The sequence below is a fragment of the Pholcus phalangioides genome, unplaced genomic scaffold (assembly GCF_987345545.1).
Source record: "Pholcus phalangioides strain wild (caught in Gottingen) unplaced genomic scaffold, Ppha-v1.0 ptg000010l_1, whole genome shotgun sequence".
Lineage (NCBI taxonomy): Eukaryota > Metazoa > Arthropoda > Arachnida > Araneae > Pholcidae > Pholcus > Pholcus phalangioides.
The window spans coordinates 4,208,957-4,226,273 of record NW_028301603.1 but is presented as its reverse complement, the minus strand read 5'-3'; the positions used below and the strand labels follow the sequence as shown (position 1 = coordinate 4,226,273).

General features: G+C 37.3%; 1 protein-coding gene across 3 annotated transcripts in view; it reads right to left on the bottom strand.

Moving 5' to 3' along the window:
- Nucleotides 1–4,314: 4,314 nt before the first annotated feature.
- The window catches only part of LOC149080769 (peroxisomal targeting signal 1 receptor-like), a 37,930-nt gene continuing 24,927 nt past the window's right edge, over nucleotides 4,315–17,317 (bottom strand). For all 3 annotated transcript variants that reach the window (XM_089237458.1, XM_089237459.1, XM_089237460.1), the window contains exons 12-15: nucleotides 15,857–16,060; nucleotides 10,456–10,621; nucleotides 9,190–9,347; nucleotides 4,315–4,982 (exon numbers count right to left, since the gene is read on the bottom strand). In XM_089237458.1, coding sequence (XP_089093584.1) covers nucleotides 4,775–4,982; nucleotides 9,190–9,347; nucleotides 10,456–10,621; nucleotides 15,857–16,060 — 736 coding nt within the window. In that variant the 3' untranslated portion in view covers nucleotides 4,315–4,774. The remainder of the gene's footprint in view (nucleotides 4,983–9,189; nucleotides 9,348–10,455; nucleotides 10,622–15,856; nucleotides 16,061–17,317) is intronic.

The following is a 17,317-nucleotide window of genomic DNA, read 5'->3' as shown; positions in this document are numbered from 1 at the left end:
CCTAAAGTCATTCTTCTGCTTTTTCGAGGCTTAGTTTGTCCTGAACTAGAGCATGCTGTAAGGCAGCGGTTCTCAACCTTTTTTGACTCATGGAGACCCATAGGCTAATTTTTTAATTATTCATCAAAGTTACTGATTTATTTTTATTATTTAATGATATTTATTATTATTATTATTTTAATATTATTGGTTTTTTTATTTTCCTCGAGCGGCCGCGGAGCCCCTAGAAAGTGCACAAGCGCGGAGCACCGGTTGAGAACCGCTGCTGTAAGGTTTTGGAGACCATACCTACAGAGGCACATAGACTTGGTTGAAGGGGTGCAGAGAAGAGATACGCGTGTCCTTATTGGCACACTGAGCTTGAGTTATGAAGAGAGACTTCATTTTTTGAATATGTTTACATTGGATGAAAGCAGATGTCGAGGAGATATGATCGAAGTGTTCAAAATTTTCAATGGGATGGATAGGATGGACCATGAACTTTTAGTACACCGCTAATCGACTGCTTTTACAAGGGGACACCAGTATCGATTGGTAAGGGACAATGCGAGGTTATGGTGTCGCAGGGAATTTTCCTCTAATAGGGTTGTTAATAAATGGAATAGCTTACCCCCGGAGGTAGTAAATTGTAACAAAATTGACACGTTTAAAAAGAAATACGATAAACATGTTGGGGTAAATCGAGAAACTCTATCCATACTTAGAATAAGACAACCATAAGTATTCTTTATGGGCGTTGTATAATATTTTATCATGTGTATATATTGTTTATAATTTCTGTTAATTGCATTTTTAATTGGGTTGCTGTATTTCTGAAATATATGACATCCATATTCTTATGGGCATTTTGCCTGTTGTGGCGTTGTATTTGTATAAATAATTTCGGCGTTAACGAAAATTCATTATTAATGAAAAAAATAATTCCAGAATAAATGAAAAGAATATTTTGAGTTAATGAAGATTCTGCAATAATGGAAGAAGTAATTTAATCGTTGATTAAAGTAATGACAGTTCAGGATCAATGAAAGAGTATTAATTTTAAAATTAATTAAAGTTCAGGGATACTGAAAACAGTAATTCCAGAGTTAATGGAAATACAGGATATCCCAAAGTTATGAGAGAAATATTCGCAGAATTAATGAAAATTCATTATTATAATGGAACAACTTTTAATGTCAATAAAAATTCTTTATTAATGAAAGGGACAATTTCAGATATGATAAAAATTCATGATCAATGAAAGAAATAACTCCAGGAGTTGACCAAAATTCTGTATTAATGAAAGAAATAATTCCATCGTTAATGAAAATTCATTATTAATGAAAGAAATAATTCCAGAGTTCATAAAAATTCAGGATAATCCATTAAGAAATAATTCCAGAATTAATGAAAAGTACCCACCCAGTCCAGCACCCGGGGTCCGCCTGGTTCTCCCCCTAGTTGTGGCCGTCATTACCTCCTAGAGATACTGGTACAGATGCACCTCTAGGAGGTAATGGCTGTCAGCCCCCCCCCCTCACCGTGGGGACCATGCACAGGGACAATCACTGAATGGGAGGTACCAACTTGGAAACGCCGCGTTTTTCACATGGTCAATTATACGTAGCTTGCTCGAGTCGGTACGCCGGATAGTTTACATTTAACTTGCTTGGTAAAATTTTGTACGATTCACCTTGAACAAAAGTAGGACGACAATCACACTGTCTACCCGAGATTTAGAAAAAGCTACACCCATTCCTAGGGTTACCAAGCATCCTCCTACGTTTCTCGCTTCGGAAAATTTCAGGCTTCCGGAATTACTTTCCTCCCCTTTGAAACATATTTCTTCAGTGATACGAGTTTTTGTGTTTTCCCACACGCATTCACCAATAGCCGTCGAAATTTCAAGAATTTTTTTTGTGTTTCTGTTTTATAGTTGTGGCTGGTTTTGTATTAGTCCGAATAGTGGCGGCATTTATTGTGAGAATTTAGATAAGTGACGTCACTTATATTTTCCAGTTTTCGGATCTGATAACCCCATCCATTCCCCTAAATGAAGCCTCTTCACTCTGGGTAACACCGGGTATTTGAGTTAGTATATACAAATACACGGCCACAACAAGCAAAATGCCTAACGAGGTGGCTGAAAAAAAAGGCACCCATAACAAATATGGATGTCGTACATTTCTAAAATATAGCAACCTAATTGAAAATGCAATAACTACATATACCGTACATAAAATACTGCCAATAAAAATATTTGTGTGTGTTGTGGTTGTCTTATTACAAGTATGGTTAACTTCTCGATTTACCCAAATGTTTATCATATTTATTTTTAAACCTGTCAATAGCGTTAGAGTTCACTATCCTCGGGAACAAGCTTAACCTTATTAGAGGAAAAACTTCCTGCGCCACCACAACCTGGGATTCTTTACCAATCAATATTGGTGAGCCCTTGTCAAAGCAGTTGATTGGCGGCACATTAATAATTCATGGTCCATCCTAATTATCACGTTGAAAAAATTGTAAACACTTTGATCATGTCTCCCTAACACCTGCGTTTCTCCAATGTTAACACATCCAAGATATCAAGTCCCTCTTCATATTACAAGCCTTGTGTACCAACAAGAGCACGCATAGCTCTTTTGTACACCTCCCTCAACCAAGTATGTCCCACTGTAGGTATTGAAAATACAGATTCATTCTTTTTTTCATTTTACCAAGGAAATCACATCTATAATGAGAACTCAGATGCATTAAAAAAAAAAAATCAAAAACTTTTTTTCAAAAAGCTGATGTGCCAGAATGAACATTTTCTGTGAATTTTAACGGTGATTGGTCAAAAGCTTGTATGAAATAAAAATAAAATGAGATGTTTTCTACTGCAAATGGTTCTCAACCTGGGGCCATATGGCTCTTGCGGTCATGGGATACTCTGGGAGGGAGGGGGGGGGGCACAGTTGAAAATCAGATATGAAAGGGGAGCTACAACAAGTGAAGGGACCACAAAAAGATTTTCAAGTTAAATAAGCTGGGAAAAAATATGACCACTTTCAGAATCCAGCAGAGCTGCCCAGAGAACTGGGGCCATCTTAACCCCACGCCCCCCTCCTGTGGGCAGGGCTTGGGGTCCTAATTTCCATAGGAAGCTTACATGGATAAGAGCTGGTACTATGATTTTCGAGTGTAAATATACAAGCTGCTACGGTTACTTCAAAATAAGTGGAGGACCCAGAATATCACTTTGCCCAAGGATCCATGATAGTGAGACAGGCATGCATAGAAGCCCCCCCCCCCAAGAAGGAAGCTCACTGAACGTATTGACTGAACTCACTAGGCAATTTGTTGTATCGTCCCGTATTTTAAAGAGACCTATTTTTTCCATATAATTCAACTCTTGAAGGATGATTACACCTCCCTTCTGGATCCATGTCTGGCCTAGGGTTAGGTCAGGAGAGTTTACGCCTACAAAAAGAGGGGGCGTGTGCTCAAAAAAGTTGAGAACCACTGTTCTATAGTGCATGTATTTTATTTTGTAGAAAATGGGTTCATAAGGAACAGGATGGCAATGACCTAAACTTGATAGGCAGGGGCTTCTGAGATGGGCCATTCAAATCCACTAACAGCCAGGTGCTTTTGAGCCTTTTATCAGTTTATGAAGAACTGGAGCCCGGATAAAGTTTTGACTAAATTACCCGTTATTTGCTATATTACTCATGACAGACCCCAAATCTGAGTTTACTGGGTCATATTACAGGTGCGGCTTATAGTAACTGACTTGCATCACAGGGTCCCAGGTATGAACCCCACTGTTGACAGCTGTGGTTGGCTGAATTTGGTTTTCTGTGGTTCCCCACTTCGAGGTGCAAATGCAAGCCGATCTCCTCGTTAAAAAGTCTTGCCAGACAGCAACAGGCCTACAAACGGAACAAATATGCAATCATTACACTTCACTTCTGAAATATAGATGGCAATACTGAAAAATCAGATATCACTAGATACGCACCCAGACTGTTTAGGTACACAAACTTACTAGGGTAAATTACCCGTGTCGATAAACCGGAGTTATGCTCAGTTTGAAAGAAAGGGTGTGGCTTATACATCATAGTGCTGTCCCTGGTGCTGTTTGCAATGCTGCGGTTGGCCATTACGTTGGCCCTTGAATAGTGAAAAATGGGCCAACCCCCTGATCTACATCTTTGAAAGGGAGAGCAGAAAATAATCACGTATAAGTGAGAGAACACTGTATCTTGCTTGTACTGATTACACAAAACCCATCAATTGCTCGGAAGCCAACGTAACATAAACAAGACACAATAAATACGAAGCCAGAAAGAAAAACAATTAATTTTTTTACTGATAATAATTGTTATTATTTTTTTTTTTACGAGAAAAAGGTGAAGATATACTGGGAAACCCAAAAAGGAACATTTGTAATATTACAGAGTAAATATATATCTTTCATAAACGAAAATTCATATAGCATGATAATTCATATGAATATAATAATAATAATAATCTATCAACATGCACGAACAAGACGTTTTTTTTGTTTAAAAAAAATTATTTTTTCTTTTCAATTTGAAATTCTTGAAAAATGTCTCTTTCTTTCTTTCATCAGCATTTTTTTTTCACTCACACTAGACAATCGCTCAGAAAAACATGTAAACGAAACTTTCGAGACTTTTAAAGATGTCAAAGACGAGAAAAAGGGGAGAAGAAAAAAGAAACAACAAAATTGCAGGCTAAGTTTTTTTAGGAGGGAAAAAAACAAAACAAAGAAGAACGTTATTTTTCATCCGCCCATCCCGAATTCTTTGTTCAGCAGATCTAGATCTCGCCTTTCGACCGCTTCGTATAATTCCGGCCTCTTCAGTAAGGTCATCACGAGATGCAGGGTCGACCATATGTTACCCGACATAGACGCTTTCAATCGCGACCCTTGAGGACCTCGACCAGAGTTCTGAAGGTTGAGAGCTGTGAGAAAGTGTTCCGCTGCCTCTCTGCAAAACAAAAATGAAGCTAAGAATAACAACATTCAACCATGTAATAACTGCCACAAAACATATGATGAGCAGTAAAAAACTATTTTATATTAAACAATCTTATTTTATTGCAGGGATGCTTCTTCTGCTTCACCCCCTTTCCAGGAAATGCATAGGAAAACAAGATATAGGGTCGGATTATTTCATTTTTCAAGTAGAACAAACGGAGGAATTCAAAATGCACCAAAATTATCACCGAACAGCAATGAAAATTGGGAAAAATTGGTCATCGAATGGTCAACAGGTGGAATCATGATGCAGAAACATTAAATTTGTTTAACAGTAATGCAAATACGTCAGCTCTACTAGCAAAAGGGGCCAAAGACTAAGCTATTTAAGGAATTAAAAATTACGTGCATAACTGTTTTAATCAAGGAAGACATATTTTACTCTTCATAATCTTTATCATTAGAGATGCCACTGATAAGCCATTAATAACTTGCCCTTCCAAGCTTGTTTGATCACTGCTATAAGTGCTATAAGATGTTTATATTTGTATTATGTATCATTTTTATACGCTTTGCGAGACAGAATGCCACACAAGTGCTATACAGGATTAAGAAAAGGACCTCTCGATGATCACTCGGGGGGGGGGGGGGTCTATCGATTTGGATCCAAATCAACACCTTTTGGACTGACTTGAAATATGCACAGCTGCATTGTCCTGTTGAAATAATAACTAAAATTAACGAGGTGTGCCTCAGAAAATAGAAATTCCTGACAAAATTGTCTCGATACGCCTATGTTTTCAAAATATGGCTGTCACTGTACAGGTCAGTAATATTTAATATTATAGAGTAAATCTAAATAGCTTCTCGCCAGAGAAAACATCCTCATCTTACTTAGCTGAAAGACACATACTTTTCGGCCAATTTGTGTCGCTTTTGTTTGTGCTATTTTGTAAGGAAAAAAAAGAGGTTAGCATTTCGGTTTAGATTACCAGACATTTACTTTTATCACGTTAGACACAGTTTGGCATGTGCAAGGCAAGTTTCATTCCATTTGAATTACACCAGAGAAATTTTTTTACGTAACATCTGTGTTTTTTTACGTAACATCTGTGTTTTTTTACGTAACATCTTTTTCTGATGAATGGTAAGAGAAAGAAGCCTTTTTGTGCAAGGTTTGTCTTTTACTATAATTTCAACAATTTTTTTCTGAAAAAGTACAACACCCATCATAATTATTTTTAGTGGAAAATGTTTAGTTTCACTTGTAGTTATCACTCTACAATTTTTATACAAGTACACGTTTTCAAGAAGTGGCAGTTTTTCAGTTGTTCTTAAACATTTTTTCATCACCTTCACAGTCTTTTGCTGAACCTTCGCTTTAGTTAAGGACGGAAAATACCAGTTTTCTCGAAGAATGATAGTTCAATACTGTCCGTGATAGTATATCGAGGATATGAATGAACTAAAACAGTGACTCCCAGTACGTTTTATGTCTGTTGCACTCCTACCTAATTTAGAGGCATTTTGGCTGCAGCCTTAAGTGCTGTGACAAACTCATACGAAAATACATTTGCATCACTGCAGATTCAGGGGTTTGAAGTGACAAAGTCCATTTCGGAGCAGCAAAATTCAGAATTTGGAGCAGTTTTGGAGCAGCAAATTGAGGATTCTAAGCAGTTTTGGAGCAGCAAAATATAGGATTCGGAGCAGATATTTATAAATTGGAGCAGCAAAATTAACAACAATATTTTTGTTAACCCTCACTCCTTTTCAAAATAAAACAACTGCACTGTCTTTTGTTATGAAACATCTTTTGATCAGTTTCTTGTGTTTCAGGATTTTGACACCTTGTTTGAAAAAGCGGCTGTCATAAAATTTTTCGCTCCAGTCTATTTAAGATGATTTTTGCTTACTGAGGTCACTATTTGCTGTCTGGAACAGCAGCCCTTCAAATGAGCTAAAGATTTTCTATAGTCTTTATATAGATATTATAAATTATTTTCTATATCAAGTTTTAAATTTTTTATACTCAGAAAATTGTCGCAAAATGGGAGAGCATTTCGGAAGAATCAACACGATGGTTGGCGATTCAGCACTCTTGTTTGGCGAGATTGGCGATCTTTCTCGTTATTTGGCGATTTAACATGCATTATTCAGCAACATTGGCAATTTAATTGCTCATTATTTGGCAAAGTTTCTAAATTAGCAATCGTAATTCGGTGCCATGCTCTTTTTACTCCCGGAATGAAAATTTTTGTTCACGAAACATCGGGATTTGACGCAATGACGATCGACTACAGTAATTTCTGCTGCCTCCAGTGGCGACCTTTTTCTTGAAAACAGAAACTGACTCGCATTTGCGCATTAAAGCTGAAAGAACATTGCAAACCATTTTCAGTTGCACCATTACAGATATTATTGGGGTTTCGCGATGGAAAGCCTGATGATGGGCCGGTAGTTTAAATACGGCGATAGTTGAAGTACAGTGGAATAAAACACTCTCTTTTTGGAAAGGATCGTTTCGCGACAAGCAGGAACAAAAATTTTTTGACGTCTTTTCTGAAATTCCGGGCATGCTGAAGCAAAATTCACTACTTGGCGCAGAAAAATACCCTATTGGAGCAGGATGGCGCAAGATGTTAATTTTGGCGCAGTGCGGCACAATTGGCGCACAATTTCCCATCCCCACCCCTGCAGATTTTAGAGTTTTAAATACCTCGCACCCAGGGGTGAGAGTACCCCTAGGGGGTAAATACATGGGTTGATTTCTTAATAGTGGCAACAATGCCGTAGCGATGACATGAAACAGCCAGGACATTCTGTTTATACCACAACAAAGTTAAATGTCCACCTTCCCTCAGAGCAAACAATCTCACCTCTTCCATTTTCCATGCACAGTGATAATAGAAATAGAGCAGTTGTAAATGAGCTGACATAAGCATTGAAAGTCATTTTTAATACCTTTTCGTGGTATTCTACAATAAAAGTCCTCAAGTCTTGTACATTTTTGGTTACATGGTAGATTTTTGATAGACAATGTAATTGTTAATAGGAGTTTTACTGTACTATATCTAGACACCCCTCTTTTACGGCCAAATAATAATTTCCCCTTGTATAAAAAAAGGTATGCATTTTAAATCCCTGATTAACAGTCACTCCTCTTTTACGGATGAATTTTTTTGTCCCGGCGGTGACAGCAAAGGAAAGGTTCACTGTATTGTGCGTCCATTTTTCATGAGCCATGTTACTTTACTTTTGGGCTCCGAAAATTCCCAGGCTCAAGATCACAATCGAATGACCGGGCCGAAACTAGGATTTTTGTAGATGGCGGGATCCCCCATGCAACTACAAAATTTGATGATTTTATAACAGTATGATTGTTCTATCCTAAAATTTCCTGCCCAGGGCAGTTGTCCCCCTTTTCCATTCTTTAGTTCCGGCCCTGGATATGACAACTAAAAAATTGGCATCGCTACATAAAATTGTCAATTTCTGATGACTAAATTAGAGTGTAAAGACAGCAGCAAATTTGCAAAATTTATACAAGCATCATATTTACCAACATGTGAGGGGGGTCATTATGTCCAAGAGAAGTCGAAAGAAACTTTATCTTGGACCATTTTCCTGCACATTCAAACACCAATATCTGGTGAACAATATACATGATATATATAGTTTCTCATAAAAAATACATTAACCCATTTGTACCCACTGTACTCATTTGAGTACAGCAAGGATTAGCCTTTATATAATATTTTAGCCTTGCAGCTAGAAGTATATTTTAGCACATGTAAGCACAGCCCTACTCTAACATCGACATTGAAAAAATTCTCGAGAAGCCATTTCTGATTTAGAAATGAACTCTTGAAGTTGGTGTATTTTATTACCTCGCAGGTGGGTACTTCTGCTTTTAACCTTATATTATTGACATTATATTGCAATTTTCACACAAGTGATTCTTTTGTAATTGATTATTTAGATTACAGTTTAATGAGAATAACTAACACAATTCAATTTCGTTTCACTTCAACTTTTTTTTTTCAAATATGCCATGGTTTGTCATATTTTCTGTCGATGTATTTCAAAGAATCTCTTGAAATACACTTAATTGGTTCAATTTCAACAAAATATACCAACATCAAAACGGAATTCAAAGTACATCAAGGTTGAGGGCATAAATGGTTTAAGAGAAAGAGTTAATATAGAAGTAATACCTAAAGGCTCCAAGGTTGATGCAGCTTATGCCCAGGTTGAATCGGGATCGAATGAAGCCTGGTGACAGTTCCAGAGCATTATGATAAGCAACAACTGCTTCGTCTGATCTATTGCCATTTGCCAATGTAGCACCTAGTCGATTCCATAATAAGCTATCCTGATGAGAAGAAATACGTGTCTTTAAATAGCAAATAAATAAATGAAAATTAGCATTTATTATGAAGCTTATTCACAACTTGAAATTCCATTAAGTTAATATTTACACAGTGAAACTTGACAATTTGGACACTGCCCTACATTGGACGGTTTTGCATAGCTAGCCATAATTCTACAACTCAGAACATCCACAAAATACTGTGCCTCTATATCTCAAACAACTCTCTAACTCACAGATTTTACTGGAACAGTAGGCAACTTAGTAAACTTAGTAAACGTAGTAAACTTAGACCAGTTTTTTGGTATATTTATAAACATGCAACACAAGCCAAATGAAATGCAAAATTTATTGAATCAAAATGAAATTTAAAAAAATTTAACACATTTCAAGATTTGCTACTATCAACATTTGTGACGTACATACTACTATATTCAAAAAGTTCAGAGATATATTTTACTTATGAAAGAATGAATATGGATATAACCTGTTCATTAGATGTTTCCTTCAAACTAACTACCCTGTGCAATTTTGAGCTTTTGCCATTATTCATTCAAAGTTGTAAATACAGATTGCAAGCTTTTTTGTAATATCCTCCAAGCCTTTGTTGCTGCACTTATTCGGAACCCGACAATTGTTGCCCCCTAAAGCAAATTCTTTATCCAAGAAGAAAGGAAAAAGAAATCGCATAGGACAAGATTAGAAGAATAAATTGGTTGTGAATGTTCAATTTTGACAGGTAATCTGAAACCAGGAGGAACTTGTGAGTTTTTAAACATCTGCATGATTTGGTGAGCCATCAATGACCAAATCTTTGGAAGGACAAGTCGTCTGTGAGTCAACATGATAACGCCCCAGCTCAGGTTCCGAAAAGTGCAGAAAGCTGCATTGAAGGCACTGCAGGGTATGACAAAAAAAGCTCGCAATCTGCATTTACATCTTTGTATGAACAATAGCAAAAATGCGTAATTGCACAGGGTACTTCAAAGAAAACACCAACTGAACAGGTTCTATCCATATTGATTTTTCCACAATAAAATATGTCATGGAGCTTTTTGAATGTAGTAGTATATCTAAAGTGTGTGATATTTGCATTTTACAAGGAACTTACTTGCGGCCGGATCTGTAGGGCAGATCTGAAGCAATCAGCAGCCTTATCATATTCGCCAGAGAGGTTCAGCAACACACCAAGACCACACTGAACATCAGGATCAGGATTGTTGGGTGAGAGACGAGCTGCTTCTATGAACATGTCTCTCACAGCCTTGTGCTTGCCGCTGCGAAACACAAGAAAAAAAAATTGTGTTAAAAATAAGAAATCTTTGTATGTTTCAAGTAAGTATAATCCACTTGCTCTGGCATATCATTGGAAATTTTTTCACGAGGGCTAGAGCATGCAAGGTAATTTTTTTTCTTTTTTAGACAATGCAGAACCAATATTGAATTTCCATTGAAAGAGCATATGGTTATTTCAATTTATTAGGTTTCACAGTTGTTGTCAATCAGAAGAGACGTTTTTGAGCAGAAGGCCATTGCCATGAGGTGTCTAATCCAGGACTTGACAAATCGCAAAAGATCCAGGCGCCAGAACAATTTTTTAGGTGCCAAACATTTTTTCCATGAAAAACAAGTAAAAAAAAAGCATTTATTTCCATTTTTACAGCACAGTGGCCATCTTCAGTATTGACAGATACACTGATATAAATGCCAAAAATTTGTATTGCCCTGAATTGGAATTTAGTAACCACACATAGAAAATTATAGGCCCAAATACCAATTTCTCAGTTGCTATAGCAGCCTGGCATCTGGGATTTGTCAAGCACTGGTCCAAAGTAGAGTACACTATATAATTTTCATAAAAATTCGTTAACCCTTTCGCTTACAAGCGATTGGCAACAAACTCGGGTGACCTCTATTTGATGAATCGGCAATAAACATGGTAACCTTGTCTTAACCTAACAGCACCTTAGAAAAAAAAGGAGGAGGACAAAAACGGAAGAAAAAAGAACAAATGAAAGAGCAAAACAGTATAATAGATAAGTTGATAAGAGTGTAGATACAAAGTAGATTTCACTTTTCACCATCACTCTACCTGTTCACTTGCACTCTTATATATATAGTAGAAAGATACATGACATATGTGGGGGGGAAATCACTATCAGGGTATAAAAAAAAACGAAGACGAAAAAATATAGGGTTACAAGAAAGCTTCCCGATGATAAGAGAGAAAAGAAAAAAGGGAACTTATTTGAATTCATTCCACTAGTTTTTTGTATGCAACATTATGCCCTTGATCGTAAAGTTGTGAAGAAAACTTGACAAATGCAACCAATAAGCTTAACAGTTACATTTGCTTGAATGTAGCCACTAAGGTTATTGGTGGCATTTTTCAAGTTTTATAAAAGAACTTTGATAGTGAAATTCTAGCTTAAGCTGCATGCCATGATGATGCCAACCACTGGTGTCTGGGAAAAATTGAATGAGAAAAATGACAACAGCCTTTTGCATCGAAAACTTTTATTCCAAAAGTACACGGATAAGAACAAATATGCATTCCCATGGTGTTAGAGACATAAAAACTCTTGGATTTCCAATCATGCACAGCACAGTGATACTCTTTAGCAGTGATAGCAAACCTTTTTGGTCTTCTGTGTTGCATTGGAAGATAGATTAACAACTGGGCTACACTCAAAATACAAATGACAGCTGATGAGAACGTTTCAAAGCCAAATTCATGGGGGGACAGACAGTCACAAATCGTCAATCGTCAACAGTTGAAAATATGAGTTCTTTTCTTTTTGGTTGGCAAAATATCAACCGATATAGTATTAGGAACAATATTTAAGTACTCATTGGGTTTGTGGGGCATGGGTTGAACTTTTCTGCTCTTAAGCCCCGTTCACATGTGCAAGATTGGGGGTCGCTTTGGTGATAATTACCGGCATGGCAACTTTTTCTCCTCATAGGGGAAAAAAAGGTGGGAGAGATGCTCATCAAAAAAGCCCATCTTTCTAGGGGTGGATTGGTGGTCGACACCAACCTTCTATCCCATAATCCTTTGCACTGTGAAAACTACTGTAAGCTCCTTCGTCAGCCATCTTGAATCAACCACTTCCATTAAACCCACGTAACCAGTGACGACTTTCGGAAAGAAGAGGGGGGATTACCGGCATAAACTAAATGTCATGTGAATAGTTTGTAGCAAACATCCACGTTACTGGGAACTTCCCAGGATGTTTTATTGCACATGTGAATGGGGCTTTATACTACTGAATACAGTAAAGCCCCTCTTAACAGTCACCCCTGAGATGTAGTCACCTATGTTTTATGGGGGATCTGGAACTTTCACCCCCGACATCTCGCCCCTGGAACGTTTCGTCCCCGTTACATTCGGCCCCTGACATTTCACCCCGGTACGTTTGGCCCCCGAAAAATTCACACCTGACATTCACCTGCCCGGAACGTATGAGTGACTGTATGAGTAACCGTGTGAGTGATCGAGTGACCGTATGAGTGTGAAATGGATTGTAGGAGTGGGTTAGTGACCGTACAGATGACTAAGCGAGTGGCAGAATGACTCACCACGTGAGTGACCATATCAACTAGTGTGCAATTGACTTTATGAGTGACCATGTGACTGACCGCACGAGCGACCAAGTGATTAACTGTGTGAGTGACCAAGGGAGTTACTGAGCGATGAAACATTAGAGTGAATGAGTGATCGATTAAATCTTGTGTAATTTTCCAAGTGAGTGACTGAGTGATTGAGCATATGAGTGACCGACCGAATGGACATATGAGTGACCAAGTGATTAACTGTATGAGTGATTAAGTGAGTTATCGAGGGATTGACCGTGTGAACGACAAAGGGAGTTACTGAACGATGGAACATTTGAGTGAATAAGTGACTGATCGAATGAGTGACAGAGTGTCTGACCGAATGGCCGCATCAGTGACCAAGTGAATGACCGCATGAGTGACCAAGTGAGTGACTGTATATGTGACCAGGTGAGTGACGGTACGAGTGTCCAAGTGAGTGAACAAGGGAATTACTGAGTGATGGAATGCATAAGTGAATGTGTGACCAAGTGAGTGACCAATTGAGTGGCTGCATGAGTGACCAAAAGATTGATAAAGTAAATGACCGTATGATTGACCCAGTGAGCGATTGATTGATTGACAAAGTGAGCAATTGAGTGATTGACAAAGTGAGCGATTGAGTGATTGGCAAAGTGCGAGGGTGGAGTGTCTGCAAAGATGATCCTCCTCATCCCCTCCATTTTATAGGTGGTTACGTAGCACTGAGTGACCAAGTGACTCACACTTTAATGGATCCTAAGAATTTGGAATTTTCAGTTGAAGCATAAAATATTTTTCCCAAATTTACGTTGCTGCGAAATTTTTCAATATAAGAAGAGGTATTACCGTCCTGAACAAAAACATTAAAATCCCCAAGGTACCTTTTCCCTCCCCTCACGCTTCTTAGATATCCAGATGGGTTTAAATAAAAACCTTCATACTTAGGTTCACCATGTATCATCGAGGAGAATGCAGGAAATAACAATGCTGAATACGGCTTATCACTAAATTTTGCCAAAAATTGCAATTTATTGCACTTATATGATCACTCACTGGGTCAAGGCAGGTGAAATGTCCGAGGGATAAATTTTCATTAAATTTATTTAATTTCATTTTCAATTCACTCATGTAGTCACTCATGCAGTCAGGGGAAGCAGAATGTCACGAGTAAATGTCCAACTCACTCGATCACTCATGTGGTCACTCACTTGGTCACTTGTACCATCATTCATACGTACAATCAGGGCAGGCGAAATGTCAGGGGGTAAATTTCTGATTCACTTGATTACTGACTGGGTCACTCACTTGGTCACTCATACCATCATTCATGTGTTCACTCATACGGTCAGGGCAGGTGAAATGTCCGGGGGTAAATTTTCAATTCACTCGATCACTCATATATTCACTCACTTGCTCACTCATGCGATCAGGGGAAGCAAAATGTCACGAATAAATGTCCAACTCACACTTGATCATATCATGTGGTCACTCACTTGGTCACTTGTACCATCATTCATATGTTCACTTATACAGTCACGCGTACGATCAGGGCAGGCGAAATATCAGACATAAATTTCCGATTTACTTGATTACTCACTGAGTCACTGATATGGTCAGGGCAGGCGAAATTTCCAGGGACTAAATGTACCGGGGTGAGATGCCAGGGGCGAAATTTCCGAGGGCCAAATGTACTGGGGACGAAACGTGCCAGGGGCGAGATGTCGGGGGCGAAGGTTCCATGAACCGTTTTATGACTGAAGAAAAATATGCTGGCAAAAATTTAAAAATGTATTTCGAACCCCTGCTCAAAGTTCACCCTCAGACATGTTCACAGACACACTTTTCATCATCTGTTCCATTGGACTAAAACTTCTGTACGGATACCAATGGTTGCAATTTTGGTTAAAATTATGCTCATTAGATGGCAGCATCAGTTCTAATATTAGATCCCTTTTTGAATACTTTTCAATGAAATTTTGGTTTGAAGTTTGCTAATGTTTGGCAACTCTGATGTCAGTTTGGTGGTTGTGCTTGCCCATTTTATATGATTTCAAGCTGTTTAATACAGTCAGCTCCAATAATTGTTGCTATCTGTCACTAGAGATAAAAAAATAAAAAGAGAGGAAAAAAAGAAAAACTGATGTCACACAGAACAGTGAAAAATATAAAATGGGAGTATTTCTCCTGCGAGTATCTGCAAAAGAGGGGTTTTACTGTATTTCAAATGTTATGAGCCAATTCCACAATGCCACAAAGGAGGGAAGGGGAACTAAAAAAAAAAATCACCATCACTCATTAAAACCATTATACACATTTTTTATGTTCAGGAAAATCATTTTTAATCAGAAATTTACGTTCCCAGACAATACACATTAGCACAACACTTAGAAAGTTTATTATCAATTTAATACAGTGAACTCTTAAGACGGACACTGCATGAGACAAAAACCTGTTTTAAATGGAATCAAAATATAGTCTGTTCAACGATTAGTGCTATTATTTGAACTTTTATAAAACGAAAATCTGTCTAAAACGCGGAATATTATTTTAGTCTGTTTGACGTTCCGTTTCGTACTGGTTTCACTGTATTTTTTTTAGCTTTATCTAACACATTTGCCATATCGTCATTTTATAACAAAGACCTTGTATATCAAAAATTTCAAATTTTACAGGAAGAGCAAAAAATAGATGGGACGTACCATTTAATAACACAGGGTTCATTTTTTTCTTTATAGAGAGCAGATCGTTATTGATTTCCCCCCCCCCAAAAGTTTTAACTGATGAGATATAATGTTCTCATTCTAAAACACTCAAAAAGCTATTTTTGAAACAAATTGATGTAAAAGGTTTTCATCATAAGGTGACAATACTTTTCCATTCAATTAGAATTTTTTAAATGGGAAATTAATCGAACATATGCATATCATTCATACCTAGGAAGTATAGATGTTATAGTGGGAGCAGCCTTCGTATCCACATCTTTCAGGGCTGCTGTCTCAACTATATGTGTATACTTTGGATTCCTCAGAAGCCATTTGTGCAAGGATTCGCATGCTTTCGCTTGAAGGGTTTCGTTTGTGTAACTTACTGCAAGTGACATTAAAGCTGTCAAATTATTTGGATCAAGTTCCAAACACCTGCAAGGAAAAAACAAGGGAGAAAATTGAATAACCAGTAAGACTCCATGCTGCTGGGAAGATGAAAAATATACAGGGTGATCCAATTATTCACATGGGTGCATTTCACTGGCAAACCATAGATCCAAGAGATTACAATACTTCCAATTCGAAAAAGTATCTGAATAATGTGTAGAACACAGATACGTCACTCATGTTGCAAGGGTTGTATAGTTATTAAAATTAAAAAAAAAAGACTTTTTGTACAGACACCTTGTTCTAAAAAACCCAATTAGAAGGCTGTTACCCTGTGTTTCCTGAGAAAAAAAGAAAAAGAATTCTATGTTTCCAAGTGAAATATTCATTGAGATATTTGAATTCAAAAATTAGAGAAAAGTTGTGAAAAAAACACCATAAATGAAAGAAGCATTGTCCATTAGTTTATGCTGTTCTTTCTCAACTTTAACTACTTTAATTCTCAACTTTTTAAATTCAAATATTTCAGCAAATATCGAAATTAGAAATGCAGAATTTTTTTTTTGTTTACTTCAAGAGAGACAGAGCAACAACTTTTTAATTGGGTTTTTAAGAAAAGAGGGTGTTTTTTATAAAATGTATTCAATTTCAATAACTATACAACGTCTTACAAGACGAATGATGTATCCGAGTATTCTACACGTTGAGTGGATACTTTTTCTAATTGGAAATATGCCTCTAGGATAAACGGTTTTCAACTAAAATGCAGCAAGGGGAATTATGGAATCACCCTGAACTTGATTAGTTAGAAGACAGAGGAGACTGCAATTATCAAAGTTATAATTAAAGAATCTTTAGAATCATGAGAAATTCATGTAGGACACGTAGGAAATCATCATTCATGTAGGACATCTTCAACCTGATGCTCCTCGAAGCACTAAGAGTGTGCAATGCTCATGCTCGATTTCATGCTTGCAAGCACTTGACAAAAATTTTCTCTTGATCTTCAAATAAATTGCATTCAAGGCATAGATAGAAATGAAAGACTGGGGGAAGGGGGTGTCAGGAGGATGATGCAAATTCATATATATATATATATATATATGCATATACATTAGATCAGTCGTCTCAGCCAAGGACACTGGGAGAGGATATCTTTGCCCATGAGATTCAAGGATTACAATTACGCACATTTCAAGCATACATATGTCTAAGTTGCCGCACAAGGCTCCTCTTCCTCTCCCTTGATGAAGGATTTATAAAAGTGACATTAAAATTTTTTCAGTTTTGAATTACAACTTT